Source organism: Bufo bufo, chromosome 3 (genome assembly GCF_905171765.1).
Source record: "Bufo bufo chromosome 3, aBufBuf1.1, whole genome shotgun sequence".
In the NCBI taxonomy this organism is placed as follows: Eukaryota; Metazoa; Chordata; class Amphibia; order Anura; family Bufonidae; genus Bufo; species Bufo bufo.
The window spans coordinates 424,087,143-424,114,846 of record NC_053391.1 but is presented as its reverse complement, the minus strand read 5'-3'; the positions used below and the strand labels follow the sequence as shown (position 1 = coordinate 424,114,846).

Genomic DNA, 27,704 nt, shown 5'->3' with positions numbered 1-27,704 from the left:
TACAGATATGCGACAAAAAGTGGAGTATTCCTGTTTGTAAATGACCCCCTTTGTCTTTTAGCAAGTGGTCCTTTCACAGTGAGCTTCACAATTGTTTTAGTTTGTGCTTATGATACAGGAACTATCTACATGTATAACAGTGTAATTTCATACTTCATATAGTAGGTAACATATTGGTTTTCTTTCAGATGGAACCTGTATTTCACTCTTTACCTGGATATAAAAAAATCATAGTACAAAAAGTCAGGTATTGCTATTTTTACTTGTAATATAACATGGCACATTTTTTAATTGGTTAGGTTAAATATCAATTAATTTACCATTTACCTTTTTCTTTGTTTTCAGTCCTTCCATACTGGATAACAGGTACCGTGAACATGAAGCATCAAATTTTGGATTTTAAGGCTTCCATTGTATTTTCTAACATTCTTTGGGGTTCGAGTTTTATAACAAACACACATTAATTCACTGAAAAAAAAGTTCTATTACTATATACAGTGAAACCCCCAATGATGATTTTTTTTATTTATTCCTTACATTCTATGTATGTATGTATGTTGGGCCTCTTTTTTGGTGGTCTTCTTAAAGTGGTTTGCTAATTTATGCTGTAGAGCAGCGACAGAATTTCATTGATTGATGTAGTCTTCTCTAATCTTAATGTGCACTTACCTACAATGTAGGAGTAGTAGGTCTAAAGGACTAAATTTAAGAGCTTGAAATGCTGAAATAACTTACTGAAGTGGAATGGTTTTCCGTAGCAAATTACCTTTCATCCGGCTTCAGATAATCTAGCTATTCCAATAGTATGGCACTTGTCATCTTTGTCATAGAATTCCCTTAAATTTGAAACCTTACATGACCACAGAGTGAAGAAGTAGAATCTAAAATGAAAATACTTAAAAATTACTTTATTATAAATACACTGCCTGTCCCAAAAAAAAGTTGCCTCCTGGATTTAACTAAGCAAATAGTTATGAGCCTCCAATTGGATAATTACTGCATGGGCGATTATCTTTCAGCTGGCAACAAGTTATTTAACCCCAACTGGTGCAATGAGTTGCTTCTCATTTTTTAAACAACCATGTCGAAAGACACATCTCGTGGTCATGGAAAAGATGTTAGTCTGTTTGAGAAGGGTCAAATCATTGGCATGCATCAAGCAGAGAAAACATCTAAGGAAATTGCAGAAACTACTAAAATTGGGTTAAGAACTGTTCAACGCATTATTAAAAACTGGGAAGGATAGTGGGGACCCATTGTATTCGAGGAAGAAATGTGGTGGAAAAAAATCCTGAATGATCGCGATCGGCGATCACTTAAACGTTTGGTTAAATCAAATCAAAGAAAAACAACAGTAGAACTCAGGGCTATGTTTAATAGTGAAAGTAAGAGCATTTCCACATGCACAATGCAAAGGGAACTCAAGGGATTGGGACTGAAGAGCTGTGTAGCTGTAAGAAAACCACTAATCAGTGAGGCAAACCAGAAAAAAAGGTTAAAATTTGCTAGGGAGCATAAAGATTGGACTCTGGAGCAATGGAAGAAGGTCATGTGGTCTGATGAGTCCAGATTTACCCTGTTCTATAGTGATGGGCGCATCAGGGTAAGAAGAGAGGCAGATGAAGTGATGCACCCATCATGCCTAGTGCCTACTGTACAAGCCTGTGGGGGCAGTGCCATGATCTGGGGTTGCTGCATTTGGTCAGGTCTAGGTTAAGCAACAGTATGTGCTTCAAGAATGAGGTCAGCTGACTATCTGAACATACTGAATGACCAGGTTATTCCATCAATGGATTTATTCTTCCGTGATGGCACAGGCATATTCCAAGATGACAATGCCAGGATTCATCGGGCTCAAATTGTGAAAGAGTGGTTCAGGGAGCATGAGACATCATTTTTACACATGGATTTGCCACCACAGTGTCCAGAACTTGACCGCATTGAGAATCTTTGGGATGTGCTGGAGAAGGCTTTGCGCAGCAGTCAGACTCTACCATTATCAATGCAAGATCTTGGTGAAAAATGTATGCAACACTGGATGGAAATAAATCTTGTGACATTGCAGAAGCTTATCGAAACAATGCCACAGTGAATGCGTGCCGTAATCAAAGCTAAATGCTGTTCCAATAAAATATTTTTGGTGGCGACTTTTTTTTTGGACGGGCAGTGTATATTCTCAAATACCTTGAATTAGTTATAATGGCTTGTTTTGTCTAGGGAGCAATCATTAGGTGAAATAAAATGGCAGCTGTCCTAATAGTACACACAAAACCTGTCCCAATCACACAGCAGGACAAGTTACTTCTCAACACTGATCTAAAGAGCTGCCTCATCCTCCTTCTCCTACTTGTCAAGGATTTTAATCCTAAATACAGTTTAATATGATCTTTAGCTGAATCTCAATGGGAATGGAGTTCATGAGGAGACATGAAGTACAGAGAGGACGGACAGGACAGACTGTGGTAATGGAGACAGCATACAAGTGCTGCTGCTCATTACTACTCCTCATGAACTTTATTCCTACAGAGATTCAGCTGAAGATCATATTAAACTGTACTCAGGATCATAATCCCTGACAATTAGAGCAGAGAGGAGGATGAGGCAGTTCTTTACCTCAGTATTGTGAAGTAACTTGTCCTTCTGTGTGATTAGGACAGGTTTTGTGTGTACTAATAGGACTGTAACCATTTTATTTCCCCTGATGATTGATCCCTAGACAAAAGGAGCCATTATAAATAATGAAAGGTAATTGGGAATATATTTATAATAAAGTAATATATGCGTATTTTAATTTTCTTAATTCCTGGAGAACCCCATTAATGGATATATATTATTTATGTCTCTTAGTAAATCTATCCCAATTTATAATACATTTTCATTTTTAGACATTATAAAAGTAGACTAGACAGTGTAAAATGCACCAGATTTATCAAAGTGGCTGAAGCTGGATGGTAAATCTAGAACAACTGTCAACTGTCTACTCTAAGTTTATACTAGGGTTGCTTCGGGTATCGAATTTTCGATACCCAATTGATACTTTTGCCTGATATTGACCTCGATACCAGGATTTGCCTTTTTTTGATACTAGGCTTCGCTATTGCGCAGTCTAATATCAGAGAACAAGGCGTGCGCTGCTCTCAGCGTGCTCAGTGTTCTCCTCAGCAGCACAGGGGAGCAGGAAGCAGTCTCTCCCTCCCCCCTGTGCCGCTGCTGCCACCAATGAGGAGAGAGGGGTGGATGCACTGCGCCACCAATGAAAGTAAATGTTTAATACAAATCCTGGAGGCCGGTGCTGGCGGGGAGCTGTGATTAGTGGCAGTTAACCCCTCAGGTACCTCACCCGCCTCCTGTATTAAATGTTAATTATATTATCAATGGTGGTGCAGTGCGCCCTCCCCCCACCTCCCCAGTATTAAAATCATTGGTGGCACAGTGTGCCCCCTCCCATCAACCCCCCCAATATTAAAATCATTGGTGGCGCAGTGCGCCCCCTCCCCTAAACTCCCCCCCCAGTATTAAAATCATTGGTGGCAGTGGCAGTTCCGATCGGAGCCCCAGCAGTGTAATCCTGGGGCTCCGATCGGTTACCATGGCAGCCAGGACGCTACTGAAGCCCTGGCTGCCATAGTCAGCTCCCTGCTGCTGTGTGTACTATGCATCGGGGACGCAGGGAGAGTGTAAAGTCCTGATCACCCTCATAGAGCTCTATCAGGGTGAATAGGACAAGGGATTAAAAGATCCCAGGTTCTGGCCCCTAAGGGGGAAAATAGTTATTAAATAAAAAGTAAAAAAAAAAAAACCCTTTCCCAATTTTACATATAAAATAAATAAAAAATAAATAAATAAATAAACATATCACATATCGCCACGTCTGAAAAGTCCAAACTATTAAAATATAAAAAAAAGTCCTGCGGTGAGCGCCGTAACAGAAAAGAAATAAATAAAAACTGCGCGATTCGCCATTTTTTATAGTCACCTTGTTCCCCCAAAAATAGGATCGGACTGTTCTATTATGGGCCGGACGTTCCATAAAATGCGGAATGCACGCAGCTTTTTTTAGTGTTTTTTTTTTTTTTTTGCGTGGTATCGAATGGTATCGAGTATCGCAATACTTTTTTATGGTATCGAAACCAAATCAAAATTTTGGTATCGAAACAACCCTAGTTTATACTACCTATTAATTGCCTCTCTGTACACCACAATTTTGTGCCAAAATTTGAAGTATTTTTAGTGCATGTTGGCACACCCCTTTTTTCAATATACTGCACATGTTAAAAGAAATAAAAAAACATGTCTTAATAAATGTCTTAATAAATGTGGTACAGGGAATCTAGTTCGTTTTATTGGAAGAATTCTGGTGCATTTTGGTCAGTAAATCCCCTTAGTGTAATATTTGTATTATAATATTTTTTAATCTTCCTTTTGCTGCAGAGTTGTTCTACAAGTACACTATGCTGTTATTTTTGATGGGAATGCAGATGCCATTAACAGTGCAACCTTGGACCTCATGAACCTCCATTCCAATGAAATTGAAGACACCTCCCTGAATTCTATTGAAGATAATCCCACAGTTGTTTATACAGTCAGCAGCTTCAGAAATTACATAGTAGATTCTCTACACAAGCAGATATTGCTAGGAGATAAGGAATTGGATATAGATGCAGACTCAATGCAACTTGTTAATGGTAAGTACTGAAACATCATTAGGATTTTCATAGAGAGTAAAGTAAAGACTGATGTATGAAAGCTGGAGAAATATTATTGTTGACGGTAAAAACTAATCAGAATATATATTTCTTTTTTTTTTAAAAACAGCCTGAAAATGAAAGCTTATTGATCCTGATATATCAAGACTAGTGTGTTCTACACTGGTCTTAATGAGTGCTGCGCTGCCGGATGAGGCATTTAATTTATAATTCTGAGCATGCTAGCTCAGTGGTTAGCACTGGTGTCTTACAAGGACAATATCTGCATGGAGTTTGTATGTTCTCCCTGTGTTTGCATGGGTTTCCTCCGGGTACTCTGGTTTCCTCCCAAACCTCTCAAACTCCAAAGACATACTAATAGGGACCTTAGTTTGAAAACGCCCCATTGGGGACAAGGAATGATGATAATGTCTGCAAAGCGCTGCGGAATATAAATCAGCGCTATATAAATCAGTAAAATAAATAAATAAAATGCCTCCTCCGACAGTTTCTAGCATGATTGATAATGACCCTGTCCACACACAATATTTACTTATTATTATGAATAGAAATGATTTCATACATTTTAAAATAGATATTTACCATACATTTCACTTACACTGATCATTTTTTTATTTTTTAGTGAAGACGGTTCCATTATATCTTTACAATGAATGGACTTCTATAACCGCGAAACCAGCATTTCCTATACCTTCCACAGAGGATGTTGTAAGGACCAGATTATATGTATATTTTTTTCCAGATTTTAAAATGTAGAATTAAGTATATTAATTGTCCTTTTTGCTGCTCTAAGATGTCCAAATGAAAGCTGGAATCTGATTGGTTGTTCCGGTTTTCCCTTCCCCAAAACTTAAAATACTTACTAAAAATATCTTAAAGCGATTGTTTGGTTTCATGATATTGATGGCCTATCCTCAGAATAGATCATCAATATCAGACCAGTGTTGGTTCGTCTCCTGGCAGCTGGGCAATGTGTTCTCTTCACTGTTGATCTGCTCGCTGTCTACATTGTAATTGTGATGCAGGGTGATTACAGCTTTTCATTCTGTTCACTTGAATGAGAGAAGAAGCTGTAATTACCATGTACCACTGCAACAATGTACACAGCATGCAGGTAAAAACTGAAAGGGAGTCAGGGACACAGCACTCTCAAACTCTTCATCAGGGTGTGGAGGGAGTCGGACATCCAGCGAACTGATATTGATGACCTATCCTGAGGATAGGTCATAAATATCAGGAAACTGGACAAACCCTTTAAGGAAATTATTGAAAATAAAATAAATGATGAGCATTCTTATATACTGTATATACCCTGCCTGTCCAAAAAAAAAAGTTGCCACCTCGATTTAACTAAGAAAATAGTTATGAGCATCCTATTGGATAATTACTGCATGGGCGATTATCTTTCAGCTGGCAACAAGTTATTTAACCCCAACTGGTGCAATGAGTTGCTTCTCATTTATTAACCCCTTAAGGACTTAGGACGTACTGGTACGCCATGTTTGCCGAGTCCTTAAGGACCCATGACGTACCAGTACGTCCTAACTTTAAAACTACATTGCGGCTTGGCGGGGGTTAATTCGAACAGGATGTCCGCTGAAATCATTCAGCGGGCATCCTGTCACAACGCCGGGGGGGTCATGTGACCCCCCCGCATCAGCGATCGCAGCAAACCGCAGGTCAATTCAGACCTGCGGTTTTCTGCGTTTCCGGTCCATTCGATGAACCGGAAAAGGACGGTGATTACACACCACCAGTGCTTGAAGTGGGCCGGAACGCGGCGGTACTCAGTACCGCCACTTCCAAAAATTGCCCTGGAGAGTACCAGCACCTCTCCGTGCGCCCAGTACGTGGGTTTCCGGTACCGGAGCGCAGCGGAGAGCTGGCAGTATCTCCTCCCTAATGTCGTTGGCTGGGCAGCTAGTGGAGGGGGGCGGGTCGTTGCAGAGTACGGCTCAGGCTGGCGCAGGCAGGGAGTTGACCTCACGTTAGGTGACGTCAACTCCTTCCCGCGCGCCTGTGACTGAGGAGCGATCAGTGCGGCGACCAGTGACTGGTCCTCCTTGGAGTCAGGAGTCGGACGGTGCAGCAAAGAACATCGACTTTGCTTTGGAATCCAACTTCTGAAGAGTACTGGTGAGTGACAGGCACCCCCCCTCCCCCCACACACATTAGTTCCTCTCTGTACCAGTACCCCCCCCCCCCCCTGGCAGGGGGGTACTGGTACAGAGAGGAATTAATGTGTGTGATGAGGGGGGGGGGGGGGTCTGATGTGCAGGGGGGTACTGGTACAGAGAGGAACGAATGTGCGGGGGTGGGGGGGGGGGGGGTACTGGTACATAGAGGAACTAATATATATGTGTCTGATGGGTGGGTCTGATGTGTAGGGGGCCCCTGCACATCAGACCCCCCCATCACACACATATATATTAGTTCCTCTATGTACCAGGACCCCCCCCCACCACCGCACATTCGTTCCTCTCTGTACCAGTACCCCCCTGCACATCAGACCCCCCCCCCTCATCACACACATTAGTTCCTCTCTTTACCAGTACCCCCCCCCCCCCACCACCACCACACATTAGTGCCTCTCTGTACCAGTACCCCTCTGCACATCAGACCCCCCATCACACACATATATATTAGTTCCTCTATGTACCAGTACCCCCCCCCCCCCACCACCGCACATTCGTTCCTCTCTGAACCAGTACCCCCCTGCACATCAGACCCCCCCCTCATCACACACACACACACACATTAATTCCTCTCTGTACCAGTACCCCCCTGGCAGGGGGGTACTGGTACAGAGAGGAATTAATGTGTGTGTGTGTGATGAGTGGGGGGGGGGGGTCTGATGTGCAGGGGGGGTACTGGTACAGAGAGGAACGAATGTGCGGTGGTGGGGGGGGTACTGTACTGGTACATAGAGGAACTAATATATATGTGTCTGATGGGGGGGTCTGATGTGCAGGGGGGGGGAGCACCGGCGCCTAATAGAGTACCGGCACCTCTTTTGGCCCACTTAAAGCACTGCACACCACCAATCACAGTCCGAGCATTTGGGGGCGGCGGTGCTGTCCTTGGTGCTGGCGGTGCTGTCCTTGGTGCTGGGAGAGAGGCGGGAGATTCAAACTCCCGGCGCTCCTCTCTCCTCTCCTCTTCCTGCTGCTGCACCTGCACCATCCTGCACCGTTCTGCACCAGCTCCTGCAATCCCCCCGTCGGCACCCATCACCCTCCTGCACCCATCACCCTCCAGGTAGGTTAGGGTCAGTGAGGGAGAGGCACGATTAGGCAGGGATAGAAGGGAGAGTTAGTTAGGGAAAAAAAAAAAACAATCTGATTTATTGTCTCTGGTGGTTGGGGTCCACAGCACTTAGCTGTGAGACCCTAGACCCACCCAGGAGTTCTGCCACTTGCCCCCCCCCAGATAATGCAGCATGTCCCCCCTGAGGTGATCCTGCCTATGACCGTCTGTATAAGATACGGCCGGTCATCGATCACTTTGGGGCCAAATTTGTGCAGGCCTACGTACCTGGAAGGGAGGGCGCGGTTGATAAGTCTCTCGTTGCGTTCAAGGGGAGACTCAGTTTCCGCCAATACATTCCCACTAAGCGGGCGAGGTATGACGTGAAAATGTACAAAATTTGTGAGAGTACCTCAGGGTACACTTACAAATTTCGGGTGTACGAGGGGCGAGATTCCCGTATTGAACCCCCAGAATGACCCCCACTCTGGGTGTTAGCGGGAAACTCGTGTGGGAACTTATGCACCCACTGCTAGATAAGGGTTACCACTTGTACGTGGATAACTTTTATACTAGCATTCCCTTGTTCAGGTCCCTTGCCGCCAGATCCACGTCCGCTTGTGGGACCGTGTGGAAAAATCAACGCAGCCTCCCTACCTACCCCCTCCAGGTACCTATCCCCAGGGGAGAGACCCATGCCTTTACCAGTGGAAACCTGTTGCTGGTCAGGTATAAGGACAAGAGGGATGTCCTTATACTGTCCAAAATCCACGGTAACAGCATCACCCCTGTCCCTGTGCGATGTACCGCGGCAACGGTCCTCAAGCCTGATTGTATCGTCGACTACAATCGGTATATGGGAGGAGTTGATCTCTCTGATCAAGTCCTCAAGCCATATAATGCCATGCGCAAAACCCGGGCATGGTACAAAAAAGCTGCGGTCTACTTGGTACAGGTTGCCTTGTACAACGCTTTTGTACTATCTTGAAGCGCTGGCAGCACAGGAACATTCCTCCAATTCTATGAGGCAGTCCTCAAGGACCTTATTTTTTCAGAACGGTAAAGAGCAGGCCAGAGTACCTCGGGAATTGGAGGCGCCTAGATCGTCCCTGGCCAACATTTTCCAGGCGTGGTCCCCCATACTGGAAAGAAGGGACGGACCCAAAAAAAGTGTGTCACAGGAAGGGGATACGGAAGGACACCACCACTCAATGTGACACTTGCCCCGATCATCCGGGCCTCTGCGTTATCGATTGCTTCAGGGAGTATCACACTTCCATGGAGTACAAAATTTTTATAATCCCCACCAGTCCCCTAGAGAAGATAAAAAACTATGGCTCTCAGACTTTGGAGACACGGAAAAAAAAATTTCCACAAAAATATTAGTTTTAGTGCAGGCATCCTCAAACTGCGGCCCTCCAGATGTTGTAAAACTATAACTCCCAGCATGCCCAGACGACCTACAGCTATCAGCAGGGCATGGTGGGAATTGTAGTTTTACAACATCTGGAGGGCCGCAGTTTGAGGATGCCTGCTTAGTATCTCCAAAGTCGGAGAGCCATACATATTGGGCATCGCCGCGTCCTTAAAAATCTTCTCTATAAAAATAACATTTAACCCAACCCCCCGGATGAACAGCGTTAAAAAAATAAAATAAAATAAACGTGTAAAAAAAAAGCCATTTTTTGGCACCTAACATCAAAAAAGGTGTAATAGCGAGCGCTCAAAATGTCATATGCACCCCCAATTAGTGCCAATAAAACCGCCAACTGTAGCTCCCAGGCTATGGAGATACAAAAAATTTTTTTTGTTCCTAAAATGATAATATAGTGTAAAATCTAAATAAATTTTAAAATGTAGACATATTAGGTATCGCCGCATCCGTAAGAATCTGCCCTATAAAAATAACATTTGACCAAACCCCTCGGATGAACAGCGTTAAAAATATTAAATAAAAACTGTGCCAAAACCCATTTTTTGGCAAAATTTCCTTTTGAATCTTTTTTTTCCGGTAATAAAGCAAGGGTTAACAGTCAAAGAAAACTAAATATTTATTGCCCTGATTCTTTAGTTTGCAGAAACACCCCATATGTGGTCGTAAATGGCTATATAGCCACACGGCAGGGCATAGAACGAAGGGAACGCCATATGGTTTCTCGAAGGCAGATTTTGATGGACTGGTTTATTTACACCATGCCCATTAGAAGCCCCCCTGATGTAGCCTAGACTACAAATTCCAAAAAAGTGACCCAATCTAAGAAACTACACCCCTCAAGATATTCAAAAGTTACTTTACAAACTTTGTTAACCCTTTAGGTGTTCCACAAAACTAAATAGCGAATGTAGAAACAATTTTAGAATTAAAATTTTTTGTTACCTTGCCTCAAAAAAGTGTAATATAGAGCAACCATATTTACCCTAAAATAGTCACAGAAACAACAACCACCTTATCCCGTAGTTTCCTAGATGGGGTCACTTTTATGGAGTTTCTACTCTAGGGGTGCATCAGGGCGGCTTGAAAGGGTACATGATGTAAATAAACCAGTACAGCAAATTCTGCCTTCCAAAAACCATATGGCGTTCCCCTTGTTCTATGTCCTGCCGTTTAGCCAAATAGTAGTTTACAAAACATATGGGGTGTTTCTGCAAACTACAGAATCAGGGCAACCCATATTGAGTTTTGTTTGGCTGTTAACCAATTTTTTCCAGTAATAAAGTAAGGGTTAAAATTGAAGATTTTCCAAAAAATTTTAATTCCAAAATTGTTTCTCCATCTGCCATTAACTCTTGTGGAACACCTAAATGGTTAACAAAGTTTGTAAACCCAGTTTTGAATATCTTGAGGGGTGTACTTTCTTAGATGGAGTCACTTTTTTGGAATTTCTATTCTAGGGGTGCAACGGGGGGGGGGCTTGAAATGTGACATGGTATAAACAAAACCAGTCCTGCAAAATCTGCCTTCCCGTTTGGCCAAAACAGTAGTTTAGGACCACATATGGGGTGTTTCTGCAAACTACAGAATCAGGGCAACCCATATTGAGTTTTGTTTGGCTGTTAACCCTTGCTTTGTTCCTGGAAAAAATGGATTAAAATGGAAAACTTTCCAAAAAATCAAAATTCTTACATTTTATGTCCATTTGCCATGAAGTCTTGTGGAAGACCTAAAGGGTTAACAAAGTTTGTAAAATCAGTTTTGAATACCTTGAGGGGTGTAGTTTCTAAAATGGGGTCATTTTTGGGTGGTTTCTATTACGTAAGCCTCACAAAGTGACTTTAGACGTGGACTGGTCCATAAAAAGTGGGATTTGGAAAATTTCTGAAAAATTTCAAAATTTGCTTCTAAACTTCTAAGCTATGTAACATCCCCAAAAAATAAAATGGCATTCCCAAAATGATACAAACAGGAAGTAGACATATGGGGAATGTAAAGTCATCCACATTTTTGGGGGTATTACTATGTATTACAGAGGTAGAGAAACTGAAACTTTGAAATTTGAAAATTTTTCCACATTTTTGGTAAATTTGGTATTTTTTTATGCAAAATTTTTTACTTTTTTGACCCAATTTTAGCAGTGTCATGAAGTACCATATGTGACGAAAAAACTATCTCAGAACGGCCTGGGTAAGTCAAAGCGTTTTAAAGTTATCAGCACTTAAAATGACACTGGTCAGATTTTCAAAAAATGGCCAAGTCCTTAAGGTGAAATAGGGCTGAGTCCTTAAGGGGTTAAACAACCATGTCGAAAGACACATCTCGGGGTCTTGGAAAAGATGATAGTCTGTTTGAGAAGGGTCAAATCATTGGCATGCATCAAGCAGAGAAAACATCTAAGGAGATTGCAGAAACTACAAAAACTGGGTTAAGAACTGTCCAGCGCATTATTAAAAACTGGAAGGATAGTGGGGACCCATCGTATTCGAGGATCACTTAAATGTTTGGTGAAATCAAATCAAAGAAAAACAACAGTAGAACTCAGGGCTATGTTTAATATTGAAAGTAAGAGCATTTCCACATGCACAATGCAAAGGGAACTCAAGGGATTGGGACTGAACAGCTGTGTAGCCATAAGAAAACCACTAATCAGTGAGGCAAACCAGAAAAAAAGGCTTAAATTTGCTAGGGAGCATAAAGATTGGACTCTGGAGCAATGGAAGAAGGTCATGTGGTCTGATTAGTCCAGATTTACCCTGTTCTATAGTGATGGGCGCATCAGGGTAAGAAGAGAGGCAGATGAAGTGATGCACCCATCATGCCTAGTGCCTACTGTACAAGCCTGTGGGGGCAATGCTATGATCTGGGGTTGCTGAAGTTGGTCAGGTCTAGGTTCAGCAACAGTATGTGCTCCAAGAATGTGGTCAGCTGACTACCTGAACATACTGAATGACCAGGTTATTCCATCAATGGATTTGTTCTTCCCTTATGGCACAGGCATATTCCAAGATGACAATGCCAGGATTCATCGGGCTCAAATTGTGAAAGAGTGGTTCAGGGAGCATAAGACATCATTTTCACACATGGATTGGCCACCACAGTGTCCAGACCTTAACCCTATTGAGAATCTTTTATTTTTTTTTGGTGGCGACTTTTTTTTTGGACAGGAAGTGTGTGTATATATATATATATATATATATATATATATATATACACAGTACAGACCAAAAGTTTGGACACACCTTCTCATTCAAAGAGTTTTCTTTATTTTCATGACTATGAAAATTGTAGATTCACACTGAAGGCATCAAAACTATGAATTAACACATGTGGAATTATATACATAACAAACAAGTGTGAAACAACTGAAAATATGTCATATTCTAGGTTCTTCAAAGTAGCCACCTTTTGCTTTGATTACTGCTTTGCATACTCTTGGCATTCTCTTGATGAGCTTCAAGAGGTAGTCCCCTGAAATGGTTTTCACTTCACAGGTGTGCCCTGTCAGGTTTAATAAGTGGGATTTCTTGCCTTATAAATCGGGTTGGGACCATCAGTTGCGTTGAGGAGAAGTCAGGTGGATACACAGCTGATAGTCCTACTGAATAGACTGTTAGAATTTGTATTATGGCAAGAAAAAAGCATCTAAGTAAAGAAAAACGAGTGGCCATCATTACTTTAAGAAATGAAGGTCAGTCAGTCAGCCGAAAAATTGGGAAAACTTTGAAAGTAAGGGCTATTTGACCATGAAGGAGAGTGATGGGGTGCTGCGCCAGATGACCTGGCCTCCACAGTCACCGGACCTGAACCCAATCGAGATGGTTTGGGGTGAGCTGGACTGCAGAGTGAAGGCAAAAGGGCCAACAAGTGCTAAGCATCTCTGGGAACTCCTTCAAGACTGTTGGAAGACCATTTCGGGGGACTACCTTTTGAAGCTCATCAAGAGAATGCCAAGAGTGTGCAAAGCAGTAATCAAAGCAAAAGGTGGCTACTTTGAAGAACCTAGAATATGACATATTTTCAGTTGTTTCACACTTGTTTGTTATGTATATAATTCCACATGTGTTAATTCATAGTTTTGATGCCTTCATAGTCATGAAAATAAAGAAAACTCTTTGAATGAGAAGGTGTGTCCAAACTTTGTCTGTACTGTATATATATATATATATATATATATATATTACATATCAAACTGTTATTTTACAAATGAAGGACATGACTTGGAGTCAGCTGGAGTTATAGGAACATAATTCATTTACTTACCTTTATATTTTAGGATAATGCTTTACAAGCTGAATGGCTTCCAACTGATTATTTAACAATTAACGCATATGAAGAAATAAGTGAAGATCTTACATCTAGAAGTCAGATTGCCCTGGAAGCAGAAAGTCCTGTTGTTACAGAAGACATGACTTTTAAAGTTTATACCACATCAGTCTTTGAATACACATTTACTACTCCAGCAGATTATGTAACCTCCCAGCCAAGCACAACCTTAAGTTCACTTGAATCTGGCCCAGTTACCCCTTCTGAAAACATTCAAGAAGAATCAGGGGACAATGACATTTCAGCGTTCCAAGATTCAACTGTAAGCTCATCTTCTGAGCATAATGCTAAGGAGACAACTATTCCAAATAAAATCCATGTGATTGCCACCAATCTTCCTCCAGCTCTAATTATGTCAATAGCTGGAGAACCCAATTCAGACATTGTGACTTCTGCAATCGCTGCTGAAGAACCTGCACTAAGTGATTCCTCGTTGAGGGATTTATTGAATAAGACAGAGCAAACAAATGTAGATTTGGATACTATGATATCACTAGTTACTTCAGAAAATATGCAAGAAACAGCTAAAATACTTGTAGAAGACAACTTACTGCCAACAGCAGAGAGTGTGAAACCTTTGGATGAGGGTTCTGGATCAGGATTTGGACATAAGGCTGAAGGCGAAGTTGTTACATGGTCTTGGATAAAGACTACTGTGGATCAGCTTTCCTCTTTTAAAGGTCAATCAATAGATGTAGATTTAACTGACACAACAAGAAACTATGAAGACCTAATTGAAGAACATTTTACTGATACATCATTTGATGACAATTTCAAATTGGCTATTACTGAGTTCAGCACCACTTCAGACCAGGATTCAGATGCTCCACATCCCCAAAACTCTGCTTCTACCAGTAGTCTTGTAAAACAGCCTATTATGCACACTTTCTCAACCAAACCTCCACCCGTGTTGTGGACACCTGAATACTGGAATGTTGAGTTGTCAGTGCAAACACCTGTATCATCAGAGATAGATGGAGACTCTTTCACTAGTGAACCAGATGCCTTACAGGGGCGCACAGGGGGTTACACACCATCTTTAACAGAAAGTACCTTATTGTCTACACAAACACCAGAACAAATGGCACAGACAAATCTAATTTTGGACCATGATGTAGATATAATGGAGAGTTCAATATCTAATGAAATAGAGCCATTCAAGCCACATGTTGCAGTCCATAGTTTTACCACACCCCCAGTTCCAACAACTAGTGAACATGATAACACAATTACAGCCAGCTCTGACACAAATGCCATCTTAACATCATCAACTAATGATGTTAAAAGTGAGGAAAGTGTGTACTTTACAGCAATACCATCATTGAAATCACATGAGGAAATGTTAAATACCATACCCAATCTGGATGCCACCAACACGCATCCACAGGGTGACATTGAGTCTACAGGAGTAAACAACATGCCCAATATAATTCCTATGATACAGAAAGAGATGGCCATTACAGATCCTATACAGTATGAACCTCTTTCGATTGGTACCTCTGTAGGCCCAACAAGTTTTCTGACCCAAGATATAGAGGTAACTGTTGATGTGCAAGATATATCTCTGGAACTTGATCACATGAGCACAGTATATTTTCACCCTGACATGAGTGCAGAAGAACGAAGCATGATAGCAAAAAATATAGATTCTACAGATTTCACAGGCATGGTGTTTTCAACTCACGAAAACAATGTCAGCACTTCAGCAAAGGCTCGAGCGCTTGTGGTTTTCTTCAGTCTGCGCGTCACTAATATGATATTCTCCGAGGACTTATTCAATAAACATTCTCCTGAATATAAGGCTTTGGAACAAAGATTTCTCGAACTGGTAAGTATTAACTTGTTAATGTTAAATGCATCCTTTTAGACAGTAGCAAATCTCTAGGTGCAACCACTAAAGACCTATAGAAGATTGTCCAGCAGACCACCTGTTAGCTATGTGATTTTTATCCCCATAGTGCTGTGATGGCTAACCTCCACCACTCCAGCTGTGGTAAAGCTACAACTCCCAAGATGCATACTTGCTTGGCTGTTCTCAGAACTCCATACAAATGAATAGAGCATGCTGGGAGTTGTAGTTTCACCACAGCTGGAGTGCTGGAGGTTAGCCATCACTGCCATAGTGGCTCAGCATACTTTGCTAACTCCCAGACGTGCTAGTTTCTTCAATGTGTTAGTATTGTTATAGTAAAGCTGTAGTTATTAAAGTAGTTATAGTTTTTGCAACTCAGTGAACATAGTAATAGAGACTATTAATAAGAGACTGGGCTGAACAGGTTCCTTGGGAAATAATTTTAGGTTCAGCCTTCCTTCTATGCATGACGTGAACAACACCTTCAAAGGAAATGCATCACCAAAAATTGTATCTGCCAGTTACAACCAGATAGCAGCAAATCTAATTTTTTCTAAACTTATTTTCTGATTGCAGATTTTTTTATTCTATTTTCTGAACATGATTATGGGGGCGCTATCTTAACAGCATTTAGAAAGCATTAAAGGGCTTCTGTCACCCCACTAAACTGTTTTTTTTTTTTTTTTTTGTTACTTAGAATGCCTATAATGCGATTTATGCATACATACTGTAATTAATCATTTCTGTTCAGCAGATTTTGTTAAAAACGTAGTTTTAAAATATGCAAATTACCTTGCTACCAGCAAGTAGGGCGGCTACTTGCAGGTAGCAGCCGCATCCTCCTATCCTAAAGACGCCCCCTCCGCATGTTGATTGACAGGGCCAACGGACAGGATCGTCCTCTGGCTGGCCTTGTCTGCTATCAAGATCTCGTGCCTGCGCCGTAACGGTATTCACTCGGCGCAGGCGCACTGAGAGGCGGACCTCGCTCGGCCGCTCCATCCTCAATGCGCCTGCGCTGATGACGTCACATCTACACCCGGCGCAGGCGCATTGAGGAAGGAGCGGCCGAGATCTTGATAGCAGACAGGGCCAGCCAGAGGACGATCCCGTCCGTTGGCCCTGTCAATCAACATGCGGAGAGGGCGTCTTTAGGATAGGAGGATGCGGCTGCTACCAGCAAGTAGCCGCCCTACTTGCTGGTAGCAAGGTAATTTGCATATTTTAAAACAACGTTTTTAACAAAAACTGCTGAACAGAAATGATTAATTACAGTATGTATGCATAAATCACATTATAGGCATTCTAAGTAACCAAAAAAAAAAAAAAAAATGTTTAGTGGGGTGACAGAAGCCCTTTAAGAAAATTGCTTTATGGCAAGCACATGAGCCATAGACACAATGGTCAGGAGAAAACCCATTGACTTCTATGGAACAATTTTCTAGGCATGCTCTGTGACCTGTGTAGAAGACATTTTACAAGGAAAGACTAGACAAGCTTTGGCAATCACCTATTGTGAATGGTGGATCCTGTCTTTTCTACACACAAAGTAATATCATTACATGCAGGATTAGTATGACAGATAAGTAGGTAACTGCAGTAAAGTGATTTCTACAGACGAAGAAGTGGTGCCTATTATCAGGCTTAATAGCCAGTGCAAAAACTGCAGGATTTTATATTTATTGTTTAAATATAGATATTGACATGGAAAATTACAAATAACATAAGCAAAAACTCTTTAAAACTCTGTTAAACATAAAAACATGACTTAAACAACAGGTCTTTTTCTGATTACACATTTCCTTTAAATGTATAATAATTGTTGCTATCCTTGCGCACACAGGATGTCTAATCAATAAGGTCTAATAGGATGTTTGTCAAGTCACACATCGGAGATAGATCTTAGTATACAGTGATTGCCTCCAAAGTCAACTCCATATGGGCTTATCCTCTGCTGGACCTTTTGAGCCTATTATTGTGTCAGAACCTGGGCCCACAGGAAGATTAGCAAGTGTACTGGTGGGCCAGCCCAAGGTGTCCCTGTACTTTAAAAAATAAGCTTTTGATGTCATAATATCATATCAAAGGTTTTGATCAGACCAAGTGCTGAAACCCCCAGCGATTGCTAGAAAGAAGTGCTCAGACAGCTCTCTTCTCACTGCTGAAGATCAGCTCAGTAGAATGTCTAGATGCCCATCTTGAGTCTGTCTCTTGCAGTGGGGAGAGACAATGCTCTGTATGAGTGTTTCTTTCTCCCCATTGTAGCAATTAGGAGTAGTTTTAGCATTTAGACCCCCATTAATCAGAACCGTTGATACGTCACTATGATGTCTCAAAAGTTTTTTTTAAATGCAGGTGTACTTTCAGATTTTAAATGAAACTGTTGAAGTTACAGTTATTTCTTTTTATGGTAAAAACATGTTTTTCTTCGGCATTAAGTGTCCAAATCAACACATGCAGATTAAATGTGTAAACTAATGTTATAGGAAAACTGAAGCACAATTAGCTAAGGTTCAGGCATCACCACATGAGCAAACTAAGATGTTTACTCTTCCATTCCTGGCTTTAAGAAAAACATAGCCCAAACATTATATGAATGGAAAAGACGCCAAGGTCAGACACCAGATTACTAAAGGATCTATTAGTGGGATCAGGTTCTGGTACAATAAGGCTATGTTCACACATGTCAGATTTACAAACCGTAAATCTATCACTTATTTTACTACTAAATTGAAATGGTGGAAAATAACTTGGATTTCCTCCACAGATATGCAATGAGAAGGGCTGCAGTTCAAACAAAGTTTAAATCCATTCAATGGGGTTATTCAATCTGTCTTATTCACCGGCTTTTTTGTGTGCACTGCAACCCATGGGAATGATAGCGTGCTATTTATACTTTAAGATTTTGTTCTGTGACATCTGAATATATGTGAAATTTTCTGTGATATCTGAATATGAAAGCACGAATTTCATTCACATGCATGGGATTTAGATTTCAGTGCGGAAGTCTGAATCAACCCTGACAAGTGTGAACAAAGCCTAGTGGACCCAAAAGGTCCAGAAGACTTATTTTAGAGTAGAATTTAGAGCGAATCGTTTCTTATGATTTTATACACAGATAATCTATTTGACCTCATTCATGATAGTAAGAAGCACACATTGAGGACAGACTCTCATTATCTTTTCCTCTGTTGGGCCTAATGAGTTTGACCTAAAAAGAGCAAAATATGTGCATTTGAATGGGACTTCCTTCTTTCACCCCCAAGCCCCTTCCCCCCTGGTCATGTATCCAGTAGAGAGTTAAATTCTAGTGTGTCACTGGCCTAAGCCCTGGAATTCTTGCTATTTTGCATTCAGGTATATTTAGAATAATTTCTAGTTAGCATTACTGTATGGGCTTACCAGGATGCTGGTATAGCAGTATATCGGTACTGGTCATATTGGTTGTTTCCTTCGTGTTATATTCTCAGCAACTGTTATGGGAACAGTAGAGTTCCAGCCACTTGATCACTTCCATGAGATCACTTCCCCAAATAAGCATGTTTCCTCTGAAACATGCTTATTTGATTCCCTTGCGCAGTACTACAAATGAATATAATGATAGCACTGAACCCTAGAAGTACACTTTGCTCGGATTACTTTTGCCATCCTTTTTTGTTTCAGTTGGTTCCCTATCTGCAGTCCAACTTAACAGGATTTCAAAACCTTGAAATATTGAATTTCCGGAATGGCAGCATAATTGTAAACAGCAGAATGAAGTTTGCAAAGCCTGTTCCACGAAATGTAACAAATGCCGTCTACATCATTCTTGAAGACTTCTGTAACACCGCTTACCAAACTATGAATTTGGCAATTGATAAGTATTCTTTGGACGTTGAATCAGGTACCGCAATAAGGGATTTGACTTTTATCTCACCAATTAGCAGGGAAAAATAGAATACATGGACTTTTTGTATATCATAGTTATTAATATTGTATTTTTTATAAAAGTGCAGGAAGTTAGCTACAAGTTATGATGATATACCTAAAATCAAAGTAATTCTACTCCATGTGTCCCAGGTTGCTTTAATTATTTTTAGTATGACTTAGTGGCAAAAGAAATCTAAAATTAGTATTAGGAGGAATTCACATGACCATATCCATTTTTAGGTCTGCAAATTGCGGATCTGCAAAAACACTTACCGGCTGCATGTGTTCTGCATTTTGTAGATAAGTATGTCCTGCCCTTTGTTAGAAATGCCTATTCATGTCCACAAAATGAACAAGAATAGGCCATGTTCTATTTTTTTTTTTTTTTTTTTGCTGGTCTGCGTAACAAACATATTTATGCGGACAGTACACGGTGTGCTGTCCTTATCTTTTGCAGCCCCATTGAAATGAATGGGTCCGCATACGATCTGGAAAAAATGTGGATTGGAATGCAGATCGAAAATACGGTCATGAATGCCTCTCTATGCTGTGCCATCTTTACTTTTCTTGTGGAGGAAACAATGAAGTATAATATAGAGCGCCTGCAAGCAGAAATCTTAAAATCCATGACGAACTAATACAGACACTATATTAGAAAATCTTATAACCTTTCATTATACAAAGAATAATATAGTAATATGGAATACATTTTAATCATTATAAAATGAAAAGTTTTGTAGCTTATTAATAGTCTTTGGGGGAGATTTATCGTATATGGGAGTTTTATCCCATGCTCTGGTGGATGAAGTGCCTAATTTAGGACATGACGCATTCTCCGACAGTCAAAGCGCCTAGGCCAGAAAACTGCCGTAAGACAAGATAAATTTGCCGGGCCCGCTCAACACCCCCCTTTGTGTTGTAACTCAACAATTTTTTATTTTTAAACATTGAAACATTGTAGTAGACTGTCAGGAAGGGCTGCTATGGCTGCTAATGAGTTAAGCACACAGAAGATTATCTAGACTTGATGCAGTTGTATCCAATCCTTAGTAGTGAGCTGCATCCATGCTGTGCGGGTATTCAACCTCTGCGTGTTAGGAATAATGTTTTCATCCACTGACAGCAAACAGATTTTAAATAAGGTATTGATTCACAAAAAATATCATCTTTGTATGAGATTTATTTCCATAAAACCAGAAACCCCCTTTACACAGTCACCTGACAAACCTACCTTTCTAGTATTATTGTGATCAGATCACTATGGCTGAGGTAAATCAGCTGGGGATTACAGTAAACCAGGGATGACATGGGTGGTTTACTTTGCTGACTGTGGTGAAAGAGAAGTAAAATATATGGCTGAAAAAAAAAACGTTAAATGACAAATTCACTTATGCTACATGTTTGTGTACCTTGTGTTGCATAATTAGTTCCAAAAATTTCAGAGACCGCACCATCTCTAAAGGATTACTCTGGGCTTTGGTATAAATTCTCCTGTGTGCTGATCTGTGGAGGGCAATAGTCTACTTAGTACTTGCCATCGATTCCACCATCTTCACTGCACTCATGTAACTGCCGGGACTAGATGCGGCCTCTTCTGCTCAGGTCCCGGCTGGATGTGCTCCTTAGTCTTCGTGTTCAGCTGCACAGTAAATGTTAGTAATATTAAACATTAATATGTAGCTGAACAGGAAGACCAAGGAGCACATCTTGGTGGGACCGGAGCAGAAGAGGCTACACCGAGTCTCGGTGCTTAGAGTGCAGTGGAGATGTCAGAATCGGCAGTAAGGATAACCCCTGAGTGGACTGTCTTCTCTCCACGGGAAGATTTTCACCAAAGCCCAGAGAACCCCTCTAATGTCTTCCTTTGAAGTTTATTTATATTATTCCGCCTTCTCTCCGACTATCTTGCAGACTATCTATACTCTTAAATGGTGCATGATGTAAGACATATATAAATACTTACTTATATATGTCTTACACCATGCACCATTTGTGAGTCATTTAGTAGGGCAGGAATGCGATCTCTGTTACTCAATAGAGTTTGCTTATGCACTTTATTTATATGGCACTTTGCATTTTATTGGATTAGATGCCCATCCAGTAGATTTACCTTTGCATCCTCTTCCTATATTCCTCTTGATGTCATACCCATTACTTGTATCTCCCAGGGTTGTACCGCGCTATTTGTACCGAAATAGATACGTTTGTCATCTCATATTATATGTTTTTTAATATGTATTCCAAAAAAATTCACACTTTTATAGCTAATTAGTCTCAGTGTTCGTTTATAGGTCTTGCCATTATTTCAGAGCTAGCTTTGCTAGAGGGGTTCATGCCATTTGTTGTGGCATGCATTTTTCATGTAAGGCCTCTTTCACACTTGCGTTGTCCGTATCCGGCGTGTACTCCACTTGCCGGAATTACACTCCGGATCCGGAAAAACGCAAGTGTACTGAAAGCATTTGAAGACGGAACCGTCTTCAAAATGCTTTCAGTGTTACTATGGCAGCCAGGACGCTATTAAAGTCCTGGTTGCCATAGTAGGAGCGGGGAGCGGGGGAGCAGTATACTTACAGTCCGTGCGGCTCCCGGGGCGCTCCAGAATGACGTCAGAGCGCCCCATACGCATGGATGACGTGTCCAATGCGATCACGTGATCCATGCGCTTGGGGCGCCCTGACGTCACTCTGAAGCGCCCCGGGAGCCGCACGGACGGTAAGTATGCTGCTCCCCCGCTCCCCACTACACTTTACCATGGCTGCCAGGACTTTAGCGTCCCGGCAGCCATGGTAACCATTCAGAAAAAGCTAAATGTCGGCTCCGGCAATGCGCCGAAACAACGTTTAGCTTAAGGCCGGATCCGGATCAATGCCTTTCAATGGGCATTAATTCCGGATCCGGCCTTGCGGCAGGTCTTCAGGATTTTTGGCCGGAGCAAAAAGCGCAGCATGCTGCAGTATTTTCTCCGGCCAAAAAACGTTCCGTTCCGGAACTGAAGACATCCTGATGCATCCTGAACGGATTTCACTCCATTCAGAATGCATGGGGATAATCCTGATCAGGATTCTTCCGGCATAGAGCCCCGACGACGGAACTCTATGCCGGAAGAAAAGAACGCAGGTGTGAAAGAGCCCTAACCTGCCCTTGGTTTAAAAAATTCTTGCAGACAATGCAGCATTCAGTCCACATAATGCAATGTACGTGAAACAGATTTCTTTCTTTTTGTAATCAGGGGATGTAGCCGACACTTGTAAATTTCAAGCTTGCAATGAATATTCGGAGTGTCTTATAAACAGGTGGAGTGGTGAGGGAGAATGCGTTTGTAACCCCGGATATGTCAGCATTGATGGTTTACCATGTCAGAGCATCTGTGATATGGAACTAGATTTCTGTATGAATGATGGTAAATGTGACATTATCCCTGGACAAGGAGCAATTTGCAGGTATTTACTTCTGTTAGCTTTCTTTACTCCTTTTGTACATAGTGTTACATTGCCTTTGTTGAGGTTATACATTATGTGTGCATCTGTGTATATCTTTTCAGCCATTTTTTTTATTTCTTCAGGTGTCGAGTAGGTGAAAACTGGTGGTATCGTGGAGAACACTGTGAGGAATATGTCTCAGAACCCTTAGTTGTTGGTATTGCTATTGCATCTGTTGCTGGATTTCTACTTGTGGCATCGGCTGTAATATTTTTCCTAGCAAGGACACTTAGAGTACAGAATACAAAGGGTGACTTAGAAGAGCCTGGAGGGTAAGACTCTTTTATTGCTGTCTCAATATATAGTCAGAAGAAAAAAGAAAAGACCCCGGGTGTCCCAAAAACACATGGGGGACAGTGCCTACCCAATGTAAATGTAATGGGGTACCCGTAAAAAGGTAACTCGGTACATGCTCCGAGTATAATGACAAAGGAAGAGAAAAGAAGCTCAAAGTACCAAAAGGAATAATTGATAAATAAATATTTTATTTGAATTGTATCAAAACATGATTAAAAACACATACAGGTGATGCCATGAACAGGGTAGTGGGAGCAGGGAAAGGAGAAAACAAGCGCCACCCTGGATGGACACACAGGTCACAAAGTACATAGTACAATAATAGTAAGGTCACGAAAAAATGTAAGGTACAATGACCAGCCCATGGGCCAGATATGACAAAAAATTATGAGATGATATAAGGTAAGGAAAGGTCATTGAGAGAACCAGCCACGGCTGTGGTGCATAGTATGCTGACCAAAGGAGAAATGAAGATATATGTATAAGACCAGCAAAGCAATGAAAAAGCCAGGTGAGAAATCTCAACGTCGGCAGCACAAAGCCGTGGGAGGGAGACTGTGACCTAAAGCTTACCTAGAGTGAACCTTGTGTGAACAGACAATCCAGGATGGCGCCACTCCAACGCGCGTTTCGGCGTGCCTTCGTCAGGGGGTAACGCCATCACTGTGAACCAGGTATTTAAAGTCTCCTTAAACCAATGAGAAAACAGCACTTACTCGTCCCCAGGTGTGTTTGCTGACTGGCGCGCGCGAATCCAGCACTGACACATCCGGCTACCCCGCGGCCGGCGTCCCGCCAGCACGCCCACATCACATGACAAAGTCACCTGATCGGGCGGCAATGACGTGAGGACGCGCGGGCGCGGGGCGCCAGATGACGCGCGCACGCATCACAGAAGGGGAGGAGAAACAGAACGTCAATATAACAAGATACAGTCCCCAGCCATGAAGTAAATAATCTCCATCAGAGGCAGAATAATATATAAGGCACACCAGCAGGTATATCTATGGCAAAAATGCCAGAAGTATGCTTATCATATAATATGAAATTCTTATAATAACTTAATATATAAATAAAGACATTAGAAAATACATATAAACAAAAAAGAAAATAAAAAAGAAAATAAAAAATACATGAAATCCACTGGTCTGTGATTGCCGCAATCAATAAATCCATGGTTAAAATAGAGACATGATTGGAATAAAGACAGGTCATGATTAAAGATGATAATAGATCCAGAACATGATCGTAGCAGTCAACAGGTCAGTGGTTATATAGAAAGAAATCAATAAAGTGGTAAACTACATGATATATATACTGTGATATGATATGAATAACATACCCTAAATATAACAATACATTGGAAAGTGCAAGAGTGCATGTATATAGATATGGATTTATGAGTATAAGAGAGTTTTACAAATTATGAAAACCACAAATCCATAATCACAGTAATAGATGGATACATAATTAATCGGACATACCGTAACCACACATAATAACCAATTAATTATCGCAATCAGTGGGTCCATGATTATAATAAGAGGGAAATACAGGTAATGGTGCAAGTGACCAAAATAGTGAACAAAAATAGAAATAATAGTGAATGGTACTGGGCTGAAGCCAGTAATACATAGTTGGCGTAGCCAAAGATAATGATAAACACAAAGTGCGGTGGTGAAAAATTAATTAAATATATGAGCCTACAATAATTTGAACATCAAAAAATCATGATATTAGATTCAAATACACAGTTGATACACATAATGTGTATTATATTCCTAACAAAAATGGACTCCATAGAAATGTGCATATAATATACAAGATAATAGGATAAAAAAATATAAAAGTAAAGCATAATAATAATAAACAAAAAATAGTATGTCGGGCACATTATGACAATATGTCACCATGAATGATAACAATATAACGTCATGACAGTTTGTCACTGTAATTGACGGCAATATAGCAAAGGCTCCAATGGTGAAAAACACGGCCAGGGAAAGAGAGTCCAATGCTGTAATGGATCAGATGAGAAGTGAAAAGAAATGAGGTCCTGCAAGAAAATGATAAAGTGCTGGAAAAGAAGACAAAATTACAGAGAATCAATAAAAATTGTAAGTTAATAACACACATACTGTTAAAAGAAATAATGGGATCCACAGTTGTGGGCCCAGGGGTTACAGAAAAGCAGAGAATCCCAGATTATCATTGAGGCCCCTGGGACGTAAGGTCCCCAGGGTCCAAATCCAACGGCTCTCTCGTTGAGCCAGCCTCTTGGATACATTTCCCGCACGTAGATCCGCCTGAATACAGTCAATCTCCTTCACCCTAAGGAGTTTCGAGTTACATGAATGAAACTCCTTAAAGTGCCTCGCGATGGGTTTAAGGACTTCAACTTCCTTCAATTCTTGTGCATTCACAATATCCCTCACGTGCTCCCTCCCACGGACCCTTAACTCACGTGTTGTTAGACCTACATAGATCTTGGGGCAGGGGCACTGGGCATAATATACCACTCGTGTGCTGGAGCACGTGAGCGATTGATTGATCTTGAACATCCTGGTTCCAGCGGAATCCACAAAATCAAAAGCACGCTCCATATTGGGACATGCGGCACATCTGCCGCATGGTCTGAAACCAGTCTTGGGACCACCCTGTCCCGGGAACAAAGGGGAAGGGGCTGGTTGGAGATAACCTCTGACCAGATTATCTCGCAGGGTATTGGCCCTACGTGCTGTGACCAGGGGTCGTGTTGGTAAAAGTTTTTCCAAAACCGGATCAGTCAATAGAATGGACCAATGTGAGGCCAGACAGTTTCTCATTTCATCCCAATAGGAGTGATATTTGCTTATGAATCTGGTCTTATTATCGGATACCCTATCTCCCTTGATTTGTAGAAGTTGGGACTGTCCCTGAGTCTTGGCCCACCAGTAGGCCTTTTTGATGGATCGTTGGCTATAGCCTCTCCTGAGGAACCGATCCCTCAGGTCACTGGCTTGTTTTTCAAAAGTCGCATCGTCGGAACATATCCGGCGGATGCGTAGAAATTGGCCGATGGGAATTGCGGAGATGGTGTTCTTGGGATGTAAAGAGGTTGCGTGCAAGTAGGCATTAACAGCTGTCTCCTTGCGGAAAACATCAGTCCTGAGGTATCCGCCACTATCCCTAAATATGGATACATCCAGAAAGTCCACCCTATATTTATGAGGTGTATAGGTTAATTTTATATTTCTGGAGTTGGTATTGAGTAACTTGAAAAAGCCATGAAGTTGTTCCTCCGTCCCCTGCCAGATCAAAAAGACGTCGTCTATGTACCGCGCCCATAAAATGGCGCGGTCCATGACGACGTGTCCGTCTGACAGGAATAGGTCCCTTACCCACAGCCCCAGGAACAGGCTGGCATACGCAGGCGCACAAGCCGCCCCCATTGCTGTCTCCTGGAGCTGCAGAAAAAAGGACCCATTAAAGGAGAAAAAGTTCCTTGTGAGTACAAATTTCAAAAGTTGTAGTGAAAATGTGGAAAAATCCCTAGGTAGGTTGCTGACAGAGAGGAAAAACTCTACTGCCCTCAACCCATCCACATGTTGAATACTAGTGTAGAGGGATTCTACATCACACGTTACCATGATGTTGTCATCATCAAGGATAATTCCCTGTATCCTCTTCAGGAAATCAGAGGTATCCCTGACGTAAGATGGTAAAGTTTCCACAAGGGGTTTTAGGTGAAAATCAAGTAGTTTGCAAATACTTTCCACCATACTGTTACACCCAGAAATAATGGGCATACCTGGAGGTACAGATGCATTCTTATGGACCTTGGGTAAAAGGTACAAAGTGCGGATGGACGGTTCCTGGATAATTAAGGCTTCGTACAACTGTTTGGAGATGATGTTCTTCTCCAAACCAGTATCCAGGATTTTCAACAATTCACCTCTAAAGGAAATGGAGGGGTTAAAATTAAATTTCTGGTAACAAATTGGATCATTAAGCTGTCGATATGCCTCTGCTAGATACATATTCCGGGGCCAGACCACCAAATTTTCCCCCTTGTCAGCCGGTTTATAAATCACATCTTTGATGTTTTTTAATCTGTCAAGACTAAGCCGTTGGTCCCTATGAAGATTGTCATGTCGTATTGACGTGGGTATTTGTTTGAAATCCCTACTGACCGTCTTGACAAAAAGATCTATCGCCGGACACAAAGACAGGGGGGGAAATTTTGTGGACTTTTTTCTAATCTCCGATGGTATCACATTAGTAACATTGGTGGCCGGTCCCTCCTGTTCTACTAGTAGGTCCTCCAACACACGGAGAGCGCGTTGCTCATCCTCAGTGTTGAGGACTCCGATGGAATCGCCTCTAGCATGCCACCTCTTCATCATCAAGGAACGCCCGAAAAGATGCAGATCCTTGATGGCGGTGAAGCAGTCAAAACCGCAGCTGGGTGCATA

At 41.6% G+C, this 27,704-nt stretch overlaps 1 protein-coding gene across 1 annotated transcript in view; it reads left to right on the top strand.

Annotated features, from left to right (window-relative positions):
• The window catches only part of IMPG2 (interphotoreceptor matrix proteoglycan 2), a 114,796-nt gene that overhangs the window by 72,654 nt on the left and 14,438 nt on the right, over window positions 1–27,704 (top strand). Inside the window, exons 10-17 of the mRNA XM_040422305.1 lie at window positions 189–247; window positions 346–366; window positions 4,432–4,685; window positions 5,329–5,414; window positions 13,661–15,538; window positions 19,226–19,445; window positions 22,704–22,914; window positions 23,037–23,225. Coding sequence (XP_040278239.1) covers window positions 189–247; window positions 346–366; window positions 4,432–4,685; window positions 5,329–5,414; window positions 13,661–15,538; window positions 19,226–19,445; window positions 22,704–22,914; window positions 23,037–23,225 — 2,918 coding nt within the window. The remainder of the gene's footprint in view (window positions 1–188; window positions 248–345; window positions 367–4,431; window positions 4,686–5,328; window positions 5,415–13,660; window positions 15,539–19,225; window positions 19,446–22,703; window positions 22,915–23,036; window positions 23,226–27,704) is intronic.